Raw genomic sequence first — 15,692 nt, forward strand, 5'->3', positions numbered from 1 at the left:
TAGTGATGTATAATTTTTATAAAAAAATATTATAATTAAAAAATAAAAATATTTTATTATATAAAATTTTTTAATAAAAAATAATTTAAAAATATTAATATATATTAAAAATAATAATTATATTAAATTAATTAAATAAAATAATATACTCCATGTCGGATTTTCTGCGGTGCTGAAAGAATTTTTCGAGGAGCATACCCCAACAGAAGGGTTATAAGAGCTTTCACAAAACCATCGGTATGGCCCATGGGTTGCCACCCTATGGTTATCCTAATAAAGTAGGAAATAAAATAAGCGACTTTGTCCTCGTTCTTATCCCTTTTGTCCCCGAAGTCTTTCAGGTTTCAGTACGTCCTCCTCTACTCTGACGTGCGTTCTAATTCCTTTCCGGATCTGCACAAACTAACGTGCTCCGAGCCATCTGCAACGTCTGGAACCATATTCAACGATCCACGCGTACGGGACAAGATTACTTTAGCATTCCAACGGAACATTTTATATGGTAAATTACACAGTCCGGTCTATATAATGATAGGCAAATAAGTGATGCTGTGATCGCAGGGCAACGGAGAATAGAAATAGAAGGGAAAAAGAAGAGGTTGAATGGAGAAGGGAGGAAGGAAAGGGTCGAAAGGGCACTCGAAATCGGAGCAGGGAGGTCGCAAGGACCGGAGATCGGCCACGGGCATGAGCGGGGAGCCGAAGAAGGGCGGGCATGGCGGGAAGTTCACCTGGGCCGGCGACCACCGCTACTCCCAGGTCGAGTACGGTGGCGAGATGGAGAAGCTGGATGCCAAGGATCCTAATTTCGAAGACCCACCGGAAGAGAAAGCAGTGACCGTCTGATGGCCCTGCTATGAAATCTTTGCGGATGGTTAGATTCCAATTCGAGCGAAGATCGGATCGACATCTTTTATCTTGCCCTGTTGTAGCTAAATAAAGTTAAATCTATGACGGATGTGTATATAATTGTCTCCTCCCTCAATATTTGAGATTTAACTATCTCCAAGTATCCTTTTTGGCCATGGATCGGATCTTATTCTCGGTAGAAAGTATGACGGTAACATTTTGGCCATCAATTAGAAATTAATGAAGAAAAAATCTGGATAAGAGGATCCGGTTCGCACGATTTAGCAGTCATAGCTGCGAAATTAGAAGGGGGTGGGTGGGATTTGTTTAGTCGTTGTTGTAAGATAAATTAGTTAATTAGAGTGAGGGGACCATAAACCCATTCATGAGACAATTTGTTTTGTCGTATACTAGCTCGCTAGCTGGAGAGCATCAATGAGGTGAGAGGATATTTCGGCAGCAGCTGACACTGCACACAGCTAATCCTGTGGTGGCAGCGAGATAAGGCTTGACAAAAACGGGGTATATATTTCGAAGGCACTCATAAGTAATACGTCATCGGTCTCTCGGAATATCGCAATGCGGAGTGTAGAATCTAATTGGCAGCGGATGGTTTTCTGTGGCATGAATTGAAACACGTTCTTGGAACGGATAAACTCCTCAGATAAATATGGACGCGAGCCATTGGAACCTTACCGACGAGCGAAGTAACAAAGAAAACCTGGAATAATCACAGCTAGTTCCTATATCACCTTTACTCCATTCACCTTACAGAATCTAAAACGATAAAGCAAGAGCAAGCAGGAAAAACGATTCAATATAAAATTATTAATCGGTTCAGTGATATACATTTCTACATTTGGAGACCCAGATATTCCTGATGACCGTTTATACTATGGCTTGTTCCTGCAATAAGCTTACTACAATTCTAGACAAATTATATTTAATGGTAAGTTTATTGTTTTGTTGACCATGTGTATTGAACTAGCTTGCTAGCAAGGTGGTATTTTTGTCAGCAGAGTAGCTAGCAACTGGTGAGCAGCCACTGGAAACCATCAGCAATGCAAAGAGACAGGACAGCCTCGCTAGCAAGGGCCTGGCTCGAACAACACTGTATGATGAGATGCTCTGATCCTTTGTGGCATCTTCGCTGCGACCATAAACTTCTAGATCTGCCTCTACTGCATTCCTGGTGGGAGAACAAGTTGGTGGAGAGCTATTAATTGCAGAGAGTTCCAACTTGCGCTTCTAAAGTCTTGAACAGCCTATATGAAGCAACATATGGATAATTTGGGGGAGGTTGAACAGGTGGCGTTCCATCAAAAAGTTGAACAGTGGCCATAAGCACGAGGACAAAAACTTGAGTCACGGATTTGTACGGATAACAGCAATCTGTATGATCGGTAGTTCTCTTTAGATAAGCTTTGCGCACCGAGATTAACTTGATGTTTCACACAACATAGAACAATTACGTAAATGCTATGATTACAGAAAACATTAGATGGAGCACATATTCCAGTGGTTGTGTAATTTTAATAGCTTGAAAAGAGGGCTATGAATATTGAGGTCTGTAATTATTGACGACAACAATAGTTCGTTCCTGAAGACAAGTTGATGTTTATCATATCACTGATGATTTATATATAAGATTCCTTTTTTTTAGGTTACATTTATGAAGCTTTTTTTTGAGAACCAGGTTGGGAAGATAATATTGGGTAAGATCTGCCAAATTTATATATTAAGCTTCTAAAAATACTTCTTTCCATTAATCATCTTATGGTCTCTGTCACATGTGAATGAAGGATTGGATGTAGGATACAGTTAGCCATTCACTCAGGGACTTCCCATATTTTCCTTTCATGCATAGTGAGTGAGAATCCATGCTTAAAAAGTGTTCCAAGCTTGCATGAGCTCCACTCAGAATGTCGGTGTGAAATGGCACTGGTGGTGGAATCCAGTTGCTGCTCACTTATTCTTCTCAGTATATTTTGTGCACATCCCACGCTTAACTGGACATATTGGAAGATGGTACGCCACATGAAGTTATCACCTTCTCCCTCTCCCAATATTACAACTATGCACTCATACAGAACAGTTCAAGCATGACAAACTTGCTTTCCTCTTTCGCTTACATCCTTTCAAGATTAAAGAGATTCAGAAGCTCCAGACCAAATGGCCATGCCTGTACACCATTCCTTGACCTATGAACACAACAATGCATATAGATCATTTCTCAAAAAAAGTTTAAAAAAAACAAAGAAAAGAAAAAGCAATGCGTATAGATCAAACTAACCTCACGACCAATGCTACGGTAACTCAGAAATTTCACTCAAATGGTCCCTCAGGTCCTCGAACCAGTCACTTTGCTTCATTCAGGGGCAAACTTCATGATGCCATTTTAAGGAATCGACAACATTATTCCGCACCAGCAGAGTGACTTTTTGAGTGACTTTTCTTGAGTTAAGCTTTTTCTTAGCCTCACAGGATAAAACATATGCTGAGGGCCTCACGACGTGGGTTACTAGCGCCACTTTCCCACGCATTAAATCACCTTGGCGCAATCTTTTTACAAATACTCAGAAAGTTTTAGAACATTTCCAATGGCATGATGCCAAGTGTCAGAAAACACAAAGCAAATAAAGCAAATGGCCTTCACCGGTCCAATCACAACCCGGCACACAAAGAGTCCAACTCCTAAGACATACTCTCCAAATTCCTACTCATTCCCATCCCCTACCCAAAATGCGGATCCTTTGGTTGTTCCCTTTGCTTGCATTCCTCCACCTCTCCTTTCCCAAATCCTCAGCTTACATTGGAATTGGTGTTGGTGTTGGTGTTGGAGTCGGGATCAATGGGGGGGGCATCACTGCCACCACCCAGCCCCAAGCACCACCACCACCCAGCACCTCAGATCCCAGCCCTAGCAGGGAGTACATGGCCCTCCAAGCCTGGAAATCAGCCATAACGGAGGACCCATCTGGAATTCTAGCTTCTTGGGTCGGCCCTAATGTGTGCTCCTATAGAGGTATCTTCTGTTCAGATCCCCCTGAAGACGTGTCCTCGTCCACTACCAGTAGTGTGGTGGCAGGCATAGATCTCAACCATGCCAGCCTCAAGGGATCTCTGGTGAAGGAGCTCTCCCTCCTCACCCACCTCTCCATAATCCACCTCAACAGCAACAGCTTCTCAGGCATTGTCCCGGACTCCTTCCAAGAGTTCCAGTACCTCTCAGAGCTGGATCTCAGCAACAACCTCCTCTCAGGGCCATTTCCAACTGCAACTCTTCTCATCCCAAACCTCAAGTATCTGGATCTCAGGTTCAACAGCTTCTCAGGGGAGGTCCCAGACGAGGTCTTTGAGAAGGAACTGGATGCCATCTTCCTCAACAACAACCAGTTTGGAGGCCAGATCCCCATGAGCATCTGGGGCTCTCCTGCTACTGTGATCACCCTGGCTAACAACAAGTTCTCAGGGTCCATTCCTTTTAGCTTTGGCTACACGAGCGCTGGGATTAGAGAGATCCTCTTCCTCAACAACAAGCTCACAGGCTGCATTCCAGAGGGACTTGGCTATCTATCGGATATAGAGGTCCTGGACTTGAGCTTCAACTCACTCACAGGTGACCTCCCTGACTCTCTATCGTGCCTCACTGGGATGGAGGTTCTTAATATAGCACACAACCAACTAACAGGGGAGCTTTCTGACTTGGTTTGTGATATGAAGAGACTTGTAAACCTTACAGTGTCTTATAACTTCCTCTCTGGGTTCAGCCAAGATTGTGCAAAGCTATTCTTCAGGAATGTGGGGTTTGATTTTGCTGGGAATTGTATACCTGGGGGGAACATGCAGAGGTCTCCACCAGAGTGCATGGGAGTGCCTTGGGGTGGTCCGAGCTGCCTGAGGATCCCATTCACAAAGCCGATAGCTTGTGCTGCAGGAGCCATCATGGGTCAGGTGGATGGAATGGTTGGGATCCCATTCAACTTGCATACTTCGCTGCCCCCAGTGCCATGAAGCTGTGTGCTAGGACAGGATTGGGACTGGACCGGTGGTACCTGGACATCTAATGGCCCGGACGGCAGGCCGTATATGTATTTAATTATTGAAGCTCTCGTCAAATGCATCCTGAGTGCTCAAGTACATTTCTTCCTTCTGTTCTATTTTTTGGTGGCTATAGAATGCTTTGATGTTCACATGAAGCATAGGCATGCGTATAGCCACCTTGGAGCAAGCTTTTGGTATTAAGAGCTGTATATTTGCATTAATATTTATTAAGATTATTATACAGAGTTGCTAAGAGAAGAGTTCTTTCTATATCCAATTAGAGCCATAAAAGAAGCATTAACGCACCTACTTCTAGGATGGTTTAATTTCTAGGTGTTAATTAATTAAATAATATGCATATATAAAGAAAAATTTATATCAGGAGCATCAATAAAGATACTGAGAATTTCCTAGGAAGACAAGAATTCTTGAGGACAATTATATGAACCTGTTTTCTGGATAAGCTAATTTATCAAGAAGCAAAAAATATTTAAGTTGGAAACATACTAGATCTTCTGGCATGCTGCAGGAAACTATTGCCAGCAAAAGCATCACCTACATAACTTTCCTTACTGATCAGAAGTAGAAGATGTCCTACTTAAAATGGTGATGTTGCAGGAGTCCTAATCATTAACAAACTGGAGCAATCAGTTCATGTGCTACAGGGAATTTAGAAGGAGGGCATTCCTGAAGTAGACGAATCCTACGACCACCTTTTAAGAACCAAATCACTTTTTATTAAGAATTACTAACATTCCTTAATCTTCTCTAGACAAAAGATTTCCGTTTCCAACTGATGTTAGTTTTTTGATAGACTCCACCTGACGTTCGCTGCTGGCTAAAGTGACCATGAAGAAACTAAAACATTATCCAATACATTCTACTTCGATTATCCAATAACATTCTACTTCCTCCTCACTCCACTACATCTCACTGGTGAAGCGTCCGATTAATCCTAAAATAGCTCAAAAGTTCTCTTAAAGTGGCAACTTATAAAATACAAATTCGCCTCTATTGATCTTTGATTGAGCCCCCTCTGATGACACCTTGTCTGCTGTTGTAGCTTCAAATATATGTTGAAATGCCAGGGAACAAACAATTTGGGAAATCATTGTTCTTACAAATAGTTTGTTTACAATTTAATTGTATGAATTTGGAAAAGACTCAACAAATCACTTAGTCGTTTTCCAAATCATATCACTGAATGTAGTACATGGGATTTGGGAGTTTGAAGGATCGCATAGCCATTGGTGAACCCAGCAAGTCACTCCACTGATCCCCAGAGTTCCCGTGGATCCTGTATCCTTGAGCTTCCAACTCTGCTCGTCTTTCTGATTTATAGGCCGCTGCTTTCTTGCCAATATCAGAAGCTTCCCTGTCTCATGACGCATTATCCTTGATCAGCACACACTTGTCAAATCCATTTAAAAATGGCTCTGTCTAAAAACCGGTTTATCTTATAGTACAGCAAGTTAATCAAGGGATCAGCAATGTTACAATCATTCAGAAAAGCACAAAAGAATCCGTGGATCAAATAGAAAATAGTATGAATCTAGGATAGCAGTTTTCTTTTTTTGTTTTTTGGAAAATGCATACATCATATTAATTTTGAAGATCCTGAGGTATGATATCCCTACTGTGGAAACACTAACTGAGAAGTTATAATGAGAAAGTTAAAGTCTCAAAGTTGATAATTATGTCAAATAGGCCAAGAATCAAGTTTTTGCAAGGGACCTATTAAGAACTTAGCATTCAACCAGCAGCTAACTAAAGGTGTAAAAGATACTTTGAAATGGGATGATCACTATAAATATGCATAATTTCCATCCTTGAAGAATTACAGAACATAATTTTCTAGGTGGTGTAAAAAGAGGAAAATTTAAAAAAAAAGGCAAGTGAGAATTTGACTGCATATGAACTTCATCTAGAGTTAGGTCATGGTAGTAAAGATACATTATAAGAATTGGTCACTATGATAGAGATCTTACTTCAAGTTCAGCAACTGATGGTTTAGATTAATTAATACTGAGAAATTTTCCGACTCCTCTTATTTTTAAATTTATATCAATCATAGAACTTAAGTAATGCAGTGGGAGTGACATGGCATTTGAGGAAATAATGGATTAGACTGTTTTACATATATACATAGATAACACTGGTGAAATTTTCCTGGTGAGAAAGATCCAGTTTCACAGCATTGGAATTTTACATGCACCAAGCACCATCATGCTTGCTAGTGAAAGCTCACCTTTCATAAAGAACCGTACCAAATTGCTAATTAGTGGAAGGTGGCCTGATGATTTCAAGGATGAGCCTTTCTTATATTGCTGCAAGGGCTGCAAATAGATCATACTGACCAGAAAGTGGGACATACTAAAACCTAACTTGAATTTGAGTCGAAAGCCACACTTTTATCTATTAAATGAACCAGTGAAGTTCCAGTTAAAAGAAGGTTGAGATCACGCATGATCTAACCAGTATATAGTTGCATCAACCTACTGTAGAGCCATACACAATTGACTTACCTCATGAATGAAGAAACATAATCGATAATACTCATCTCCAAACCCCATCAACCAAACTAATTGAAAAAAATAAATAAAGATAATTCAAGTTGAAGTATAGAAGCCAAAGTGGAGAAACACAGTGGAAGTGGCAATGCAGGGGAACTGAAGCAATCAATCATCTTTACATTATGGAGTCGCAAAGGAAACAGGAGTTGGAATATGGTTCAAGAACTGGCTATCATTATGAGGTGATCCTTTTTTCCTAACTACAAAGGCATTGTATCGTATTTGGTGAGCCTAGATGAGACTCAAAGTAACACATGTAAGAGATAGTCAAGTTCATTTTCTAAGTTGTTTTAGGATCTCCAAGGGTCATCTAGATCAGCTTAAAAAAATAGATTATTTCATAAAAATATATTTTTCCAAACAGATTGTTTGATTTAATCATTTAAAGGCTCCGAGTATATTATTTTCAATGAGCAAGCTGGACCAACTCCAGCCATATGTAAAATCTGAATAAGTAAAATTAAATTATTAGGCCTTTTTTCGAATACGCATTAGGTGAGATAGAGATCGTGAGACATGATTCATTACATGATTTTGTTTAACATTTAATATAGAATATATTTTGAGTATTACCAAGACTTCTAGTCAAAATATTGAGAGTTTTGAGGATTAAGTAACATTTTCTTAGCTTTCCTAAATTTTTATAACTTTTATATTTTTGTATAGTTTAATAATTTCTGGCATTGCAAGTTACAGCAATTCTCATCACATAGATGACTCTTCAACCTCCTATTTCAATATTCATTTCGCTGACAAATTTTTGAAGGCAGATTTAGATTTATAACATCAGAATCTAAACAAATGACTGTCAAAATACATACCATAATATCGACTGGAAAATCTGCCTGGCAGAGAACCAAAAAAGAAAAAAAAAAAAGATTTGTTATGAACCAAATTTTAGCCTCCACAACATTATGTACAAATGCACCTCAACACAATGCATGTAGAAGACAATAATATAACTTATTGTGCTTTGTGCTAACATTTGGATAGTTATAAACCAGGTTCTTTTTCCATCACCTTTATGACAATGATTAGTCCGCTACCCATTAGCTCAAGCTCCAAATCAATTCTCCGAAGTTCATAGCACAAGTTCATCCTAACTCTATAATTAGTCACTTTGACCCCATCAATACAGTTTGATCAGTGTTACACCATTGAGAAGAAACGCACTAGAGAATCATTCGTTAAAGCAGAAGATAGAGAGTGAATGTACCTCAAAATGAGCCTATTCCAAGAATGGTAGCCTGCGAACGATAGATTCTCCACGGTGGCATTCCTTTGAGCCTCGACCCGGCCGGTCAGAAAGACCACCTGAAATCCGAGACCCAGGAGCTCCTCATACAGCCTCAAACTCGCCGGCAAAGCCGGTGCCTTTGCCAGATTCACCCACTCATCGAATGCGGTCTCGTTGAAATCCTCTGACCTAAGAAATTTCGATACTTTGCATTAAGGGTAAAATCTCTCTCTCCCTCTCTCTCCCCAAAGAAAAAGAAAAAAGAAAAAGAAAAATATGAATATTAATTGCTCGGTATTAACTTCAAAGCGGGTAATTGTCAATAATTTAAATTACAACTTAAAAAAGCTAGCATTTTTAAAGCAAAGAAATCTTTCTTTGACTGGTTTAAAATCAAGAAAATTGGGAATGAAGCGAGAAGAGGCACAAGGGGATATCCCGTACCCGTATCCATTGACGACATAATAGGGGAGGTTGGAGAGCAGCGTCTCATCGACGTCAAAGATCCAGATGTCCTTCCCGTCGCCGACGACCTGAACGGCCTGGGCGAAGGCCAGAGATTCGGCGGCGACTACGGCGGAGTCCGATAAAAAGCGATCGCCGTTCATGTACTCCGCCACGAACTGAAGGCATCCAGCCGGGATCGTCTTCCAGTACCCGGCGTTGTTGGTCTCCGCGGAGAGCCGCCAGCTGTCGCAGTAAAGGTCGTCGCCGTCGCCGGAAGACGGGCCCTCAGAGACCATCCGGAGGAGCGCTTGGGAGGCGGCCGCGGAGGCGATGGCGGAGAGGACAAAGAGGAGGGAAAGAAATCGAAGGAATCCCATCTAATTTGGGGTTGGATAGAATAAAAAACGAAACCCTAACCCTAACCCTAGAAGGTTTGGATTCTTGGGGCTTCCCCTTCTCTCCCTCGTTCTCCGTAGGAAGGGTCAGGAGAAGGAAGAGAAGGGCAGCTTCGAGGCCTTGTGCGGATTTTTCAAATTATGATCATTATACTACAACGAAATGGAGGTATTATCAACCTATGTTTTGCTGCGCCATATCATTGATCTCGTGGCGGTAGACGATTGGTGATATTTCCCCGTCTTGGCTGCGTCGCGACTGGGTGACCGTTAGCTAGGTGGAAGCAGGTCAGCTTCTCAGTATTGGTTCGCTGCAACGCGTGCCAAATGACATGACATACTAAAAACAAAACTTAACCAGAATTAGAACATATCTGCGATGTGGATAATGATTGTTCATCTCATATATCTCAATGCAGGCAATGATGCAATTTGTGATCATTCCATTTCTTCTGAATTCACGCACATTCTACTATTTTATAGCATATGAACTCGAGCATTATTTTTTTACCCAAAAAACATGCACTATTTATATGCATAGCGAAGGTTACACAAATTATGCACATTTTTATCATCTTAATTATTTGCAGGTAATTGGATTCCTAAGAGTGGCTAGAACTCTAGCCTTGTTGGGATATTATAAGAAAAGCAGAATTAAAAAAAAAAAAAAAGAGAAGAGAAAAAAAAAGAGAAGATGCATTTGATGCTCAATGGTTAGGTAGATAGGGAATAATGTCATAGCACTTTCAAGAACACGGCCTTTGGCAGATCCAATGGCCGTATGAGCACTTATATTTGAAATAATGGACAATGAAAGAAAAACAATGAAATTGATCCCCACAAGAACTAGTTTGCTAAAGGAAAACTGCTGGAGTGACCAAGGGATTTAACTAAAAAAAAGAGCGTTAATAAAAAATTAAATATTTGGAGTCCAATATGGTTGGTCCTATTTCAGTCGGCCATTTCTAGGATCTGTTAGGAATTCTTTATTATTATTTTTTTTAAAAAAAAGACTCAATAGATATCAAAGTAATAACCATAAAATATAAAATGGAAGAAAAGTTGGATTAGATGTTGATGTCCATATAGATTTGGAAAGTACGCTGAATTAGAAAAGGGTTAGATTTTGTTTCTCTCACGGGAAGAAATTATTGGTTGGATTCGGGTTCACAATGAAGCAAGGATAATTTATTAGTTAGAAAGCATTGAATATGCCATAGTATATTATAATATTTATTTATATATATATTATATAATTTATATGTTATATAATTGTTTTACTTTTTTATTTATCTATTTTATATTTTTATATATCTTTACTTCACGTGTCACATCACATAAAAAAATTTCATTTTTAAATGGGGATGGGGATGGGGAGAGATGGCTGAGTGGACTAAAGCGGCGGATTGCTAATCCGTTGTACGAGTTATTCGTACTGAGGGTTTGAATCTCTCTCTCTTCGCTTCTTCTTATTACTTGAAGACTTTCGAATTCGAAGGAATTTCGATCCTTTGATTTTATCATAGGTAAATGTATGGAATAGATAAAATCATAAGAAAAAAAAAATTTAGAAAAAGCAGAAAAAACTAAAAATATCTTTTTTTTTATTCCTCACGTCCAGGATTACGCCCTGGATCATTGGATAAAAATCCGAAGATGAAGAGAGAAATAAAGAATATCACTACTGTATAAACGAATAGTTTAAGGAGGGAAAACCATTAAACAGGGGATAATGTGTGTTGCTAAGGAGGGAAAGGTATTATTCATTCCTGATCCACAGTGAACCAGGTCCGACCAATAATGGGTCCCTCATGAGACCATGTGATATATAAAGCAAAATTTGAATTGGTATATATACCATACCGTAGCTCAAGTAAAATTGCAATTGGAATTGCAAGCAGTTGAACTTTAGGAGCTCCATCTCCCCTCTTTGGATAGGACCCCTCTTTGGATAGGAGAAGGATTGAGGAGAGGTTCAGCAAGGTGGTACAGAGCTATGCGTGGAATAGTCGAAGGGGAGTTTTTTGGGGGACGCAACCTGCAAGTTGTAACTTGTCTGGTAGATGATTTGGCTGCGAGACGACATACAAAAAAAAAAATACCCCAAACTTGCAAGGAATATTGCTGGGTGGCCTGCGCTGCAAGTTGAGTTACAAGCTTCCTATCAGATTAGTTGGCTGACTGAAACCGTACCTGCGGTTCAGTTTGACCTTCAGTGCACCAAACAACCCCTAAGATGGAATCAGAAAGTACCTACTCTAAGATAAAGTCAAAAGTAATCATATTTTGTATGCATCTCTTGAAGGTCATGTACTTCCGTCTAGCTTAATTTACAATGGAACACACATCCTTTCTGCTCTGTCTGGCCCTATGAAGCAATTTCTCCGTAGGATATATTCCTCATGCTGCGGGTCAGGGCACAAGAGAATGCATCATCCAATGAGATTCCTTTCTTTCCTATTAATCTTCAGGTGTGATGGTACATGACTTGCGTATACCATTACTATTGAAGCGAAATTTGGAGGCTCCCTCACATATAAGGCATGCCAGCTAAACTTCTAAGGCTGCAGATTTTAGTTATTTTCTTTAAGACCCTGACATGTCTGCAAATTTGTTGGAGCTTGTTTCAAGGGATTTGTTCTGAGTTGTTTGAGCTAAGTCGAATTACTTAGGATCATCTTCATCAGTTTGTCTATTGATTTCATATTCTTTCCCTCCAACCTATTTTTTTTGGGTAATAAAAAGAAGAAATGCAACATGAACACCACCTTATGCAACTGAATTTAGAAACAAACTGTATGTTTTCAGATGTGAGGTGCAAAATGGTAGATCCATGTACCACTGGCATCACCACATGTCCGGTCAAGTACCTGATTTTGCCAACAAGTCCAAGCTAACTCATGTTCAGTGACGTGCCGTAGGTTTTAAGCTTTGAAAATAGGAACGACGAAAGTAAGTGTAGGAGCCCACCAAATCGTTTTTCCATTAGCAATCTGAAAAAACTTCTAGATTCGTTATTTCTTTGGTTTTTTTCTTCACAAAGATAGACCATGTTTTACGTAAAATCGAAGTAAATGGTGCATAATTGAAGAGGAAAGTTTTCCGAAAGCCGGCGGTTTCTTTGTGTTAAGAATGGATTAAATTTCAAGCTAACCCTTTGCAGATGTTCCTCCAAAAACTGATGAAGCCCTCGTCATTCTTCCGTTGCGACTATGACTGGCGTTCGTTTTTCCATGACAAGCCTTGATCGATCCATGGCTGCCCCTGTGATTCAACAGTCTCCATGCCTACTCGGAGAGCAGAGTCCGGCTAAAGAAAAAAAAAAATCTGCCAAATTAAGAATTCCTAGACTATCTGCACCTTGGTTTTACAAATAATCATCCGGTTTACTAAGTTTTGGATTGGTGGTGAGGTGGCTTTTCTGCACCAAGATAGACTTCTTCTCGGCCTGTCTATCTTTAACCAGAGGACATGATGGAAGAAAATAAAAAGATAAGATTTCATGCTTACTCGATTCTTGGTTGTCTTTCCTTCTTTGGTGTTAATCGATGAGTTGGATAAGCTTCCCAAGGGTGTAGCTTCTCCGGAGCGTCTAAGGAAACACCCATCTGGATGAGCAAAACTTGCTATTCTGAACGTTTTCAGAATGGGGAGCTAGCCAATGCCATCACTTTTTCCGAAAGAGGAGCTAGAAGAGCTCGACCCAGACCCCTTCCTCTTTCCAAGAGATTCAAGGAGGAAAAGTGCTTGAAACAATTAAAGCTTTGCTTGCAATAGGATATCCTGATTTCACGTAGGGTGACCCAACACTCGGCAGGTACTTATCCTCCTCTGGGTTGGTTTGCGCGATGCGTCCACCAATCTTGCGTCCACCACTAAAGGTTGGCTTCGCATTTTCTGAAATTAATGATTTGACGTGAAGAGTTTCAACACGCCTATTCTCTAAAATTCAATTATTGCAACATTAGAGGTAATAAAATATAATCCTACGATCATCGTCTTTCAGATCATACATCAATCTTTTAGATCGATTACTATTTTCACGATGATACTATGATTGAGAGTAATTTATAAGTTAACCATAATAACACATGATGCGTTCACCAATCTTGCATCCATCACTAAAGGTAGGCTTCACATTTTCTGAAATTAATGGCTCAGCGTGAAGGATTTCAACACATCTATTCTCTAGAATTCAACTATAGCAACATTAGGGGTGGCAAAATATGATTTTACGATCACCGTCTTTCGAATCATATACTAATCTTTCGGATCGATCACCATTTCGATAATGATCTTACGATTGGAAATAATTTATGAGTTAACTATAATAATACATGTCTCAAATTCTCAACTTTTGAAAATATGTATTATCATATCCATTAATCCAGTGAATGATTTACAGACACTATTAAACACAATGTAAATAGAAATAATTTAATTTTATTAATATTAAAATTAAATTATAAATTATGTCCAAAAAATATTTTACAAGTGTCTGTCAATCTGACTTTTAGAGCATACATCCAATAAAAAATGCTTGAAACAATTAAAGCTTTGTTTGCAATAGGAGATCTTTATTTCACGTAGAGTGACCCAAGACTCGACAGGTACTTATTCTCCTCTAGGTTGATTTGTGTGATGCCTCCACCAAGCTGCAAAGGCAAAAAGAGAAAAAAAAAAAAAAAAAGGGACTTGGCTAGGCAATAGAATGGAAATACTCTTTTGACATGATACCTAAACTAGCGAGCACTCGGTGTCAGTACTCTTCCTAAACAGCAGAAAATATGGAAGTTATGATTGCTAACGATTGGAACTACTCGGCTGGGTGCTGGTCCATGATTCCCACTCCTTCCCTTTTAGCAATTGTACTGAAGGAACCGCAAGAATGAGCAAATACACTCCAAAGAATCACTTCAACAAAGCAAAAAGACAAGCCAACGTGGAAATGTCTGAACGTGAGGTGTTCTTGGTCCAATTCCTAAATCAACGAGGAGTGATCTACCCAATCTTGCCAAGTCTATGGAAAGCACTTGAGATCTTTATGTGGTTAGCCCTTTGGAACAAGATCTAGATCAACAGCTCTCCTTGTAGAGCGAGTTCTGAATATATAGACCACCTGTTGCTATCTGCCCTTGGACCGAATTGGCCGGCTCGCATATTAGATTTACATGGACTAGAAGAATGTCCCCAGAAACTGTATGGTTAGAATGGAGGAAGGAAAGATCTCTGAAAGCATACAGCCCTTCATTTTAGTACTGGCAATGGCTTGACTCCGTCTCTTTGGCTAGAGCATAATGCACGTATTTTCTTAACTAAGGAGGCCTCCGAACCTCAGGTCCTTCCCGTCCTTGTCCGCTTGGGAGCAGATTGTCCCTGTTGAACCTGCTTCCTCCTCCCTTCTGCTAACTGCCCTAAATAGTGTCACGAGAATGTGATGCTTGTGCGCTTATTATACATTGGAAATTTAAAACATGGATGCAAATTCGTGTAAAATACAAATGATCAAGAATAAATGAATGAATAATAATAATTTAAGAAAGAAAAACTTGGGTATAGAGGCATATGGATTGCATTGTTTCTAAAAGTAGACTTCGCATTTTCTGAAATTGATGACGGCGTGAAGGGTTTCAACACGTCTATTCTCCAGAATTCAACTATAGCAACACTTCTATAAGAACGCGCTCTTGAGTATAAAGATTTAGTCGGATTGCTTTGGTTGTTCTGTGCCTCAAAAATGAATATATAGTGGCGTTTTATAAGAAAAAAGAAAAAAAAATTGAGGACTCTTTTGTAAGGGGATGCAAGAGATAGAAAGGGCTTTTCAGAAAAGAATAATTTTTCTCTCTGAATAAGAAAAATGATTATGTATTTATAGAAAAGTTCTTATGGTCAACCGGCCAAAGATGGTAATGGTTTGATAGCAATAGCAACCAATGATAAAAATTTTAATCGCAAAGGCATGAAAAGACTCTTTTTCTAGATGGATTGGAACAAAGGAGTTTGAAATATCTTGAAGTACTAAAATTTAAAAAAAAAATCAACATTATATGCCTTATAGTAGGGACTTTGGAAATTCATTATCCTGAAGAAATATTAGAAGAGCTTAGGCTCTTCCTTTTTCATGAAAAGAAAAAACTGTCTTTT

The 15,692-nt window shown here is 39.4% G+C and overlaps 2 protein-coding genes across 2 annotated transcripts; one reads left to right on the forward strand and one right to left on the reverse strand.

The window, feature by feature from the left end:
* Window positions 1-3,180: 3,180 nt before the first annotated feature.
* LOC105040510 (leucine-rich repeat extensin-like protein 7) lies at window positions 3,181-5,153 on the forward strand. The gene has a single exon (XM_010917064.4). The coding sequence runs from the start codon at window positions 3,592-3,594 to the stop codon at window positions 4,861-4,863; it is 1,272 nt and encodes a 423-aa protein (XP_010915366.1). The 5' UTR covers window positions 3,181-3,591; the 3' UTR covers window positions 4,864-5,153.
* An 814-nt stretch (window positions 5,154-5,967) lies between these two features.
* On the reverse strand, window positions 5,968-9,786 carry LOC105040511 (acid phosphatase 1). The gene is made up of 3 exons (XM_010917065.4): window positions 9,148-9,786; window positions 8,683-8,892; window positions 5,968-6,268 (listed from the first exon to the last, which is right to left on the reverse strand). Exons 1-3 carry the CDS (start codon window positions 9,525-9,527, stop codon window positions 6,091-6,093), a joined length of 768 nt encoding a protein of 255 aa, XP_010915367.1. The 5' UTR covers window positions 9,528-9,786; the 3' UTR covers window positions 5,968-6,090.
* Window positions 9,787-15,692: the final 5,906 nt, after the last annotated feature.

This window comes from Elaeis guineensis, chromosome 3 (genome assembly GCF_000442705.2).
Source record: "Elaeis guineensis isolate ETL-2024a chromosome 3, EG11, whole genome shotgun sequence".
NCBI lineage: Eukaryota > Viridiplantae > Streptophyta > Magnoliopsida > Arecales > Arecaceae > Elaeis > Elaeis guineensis.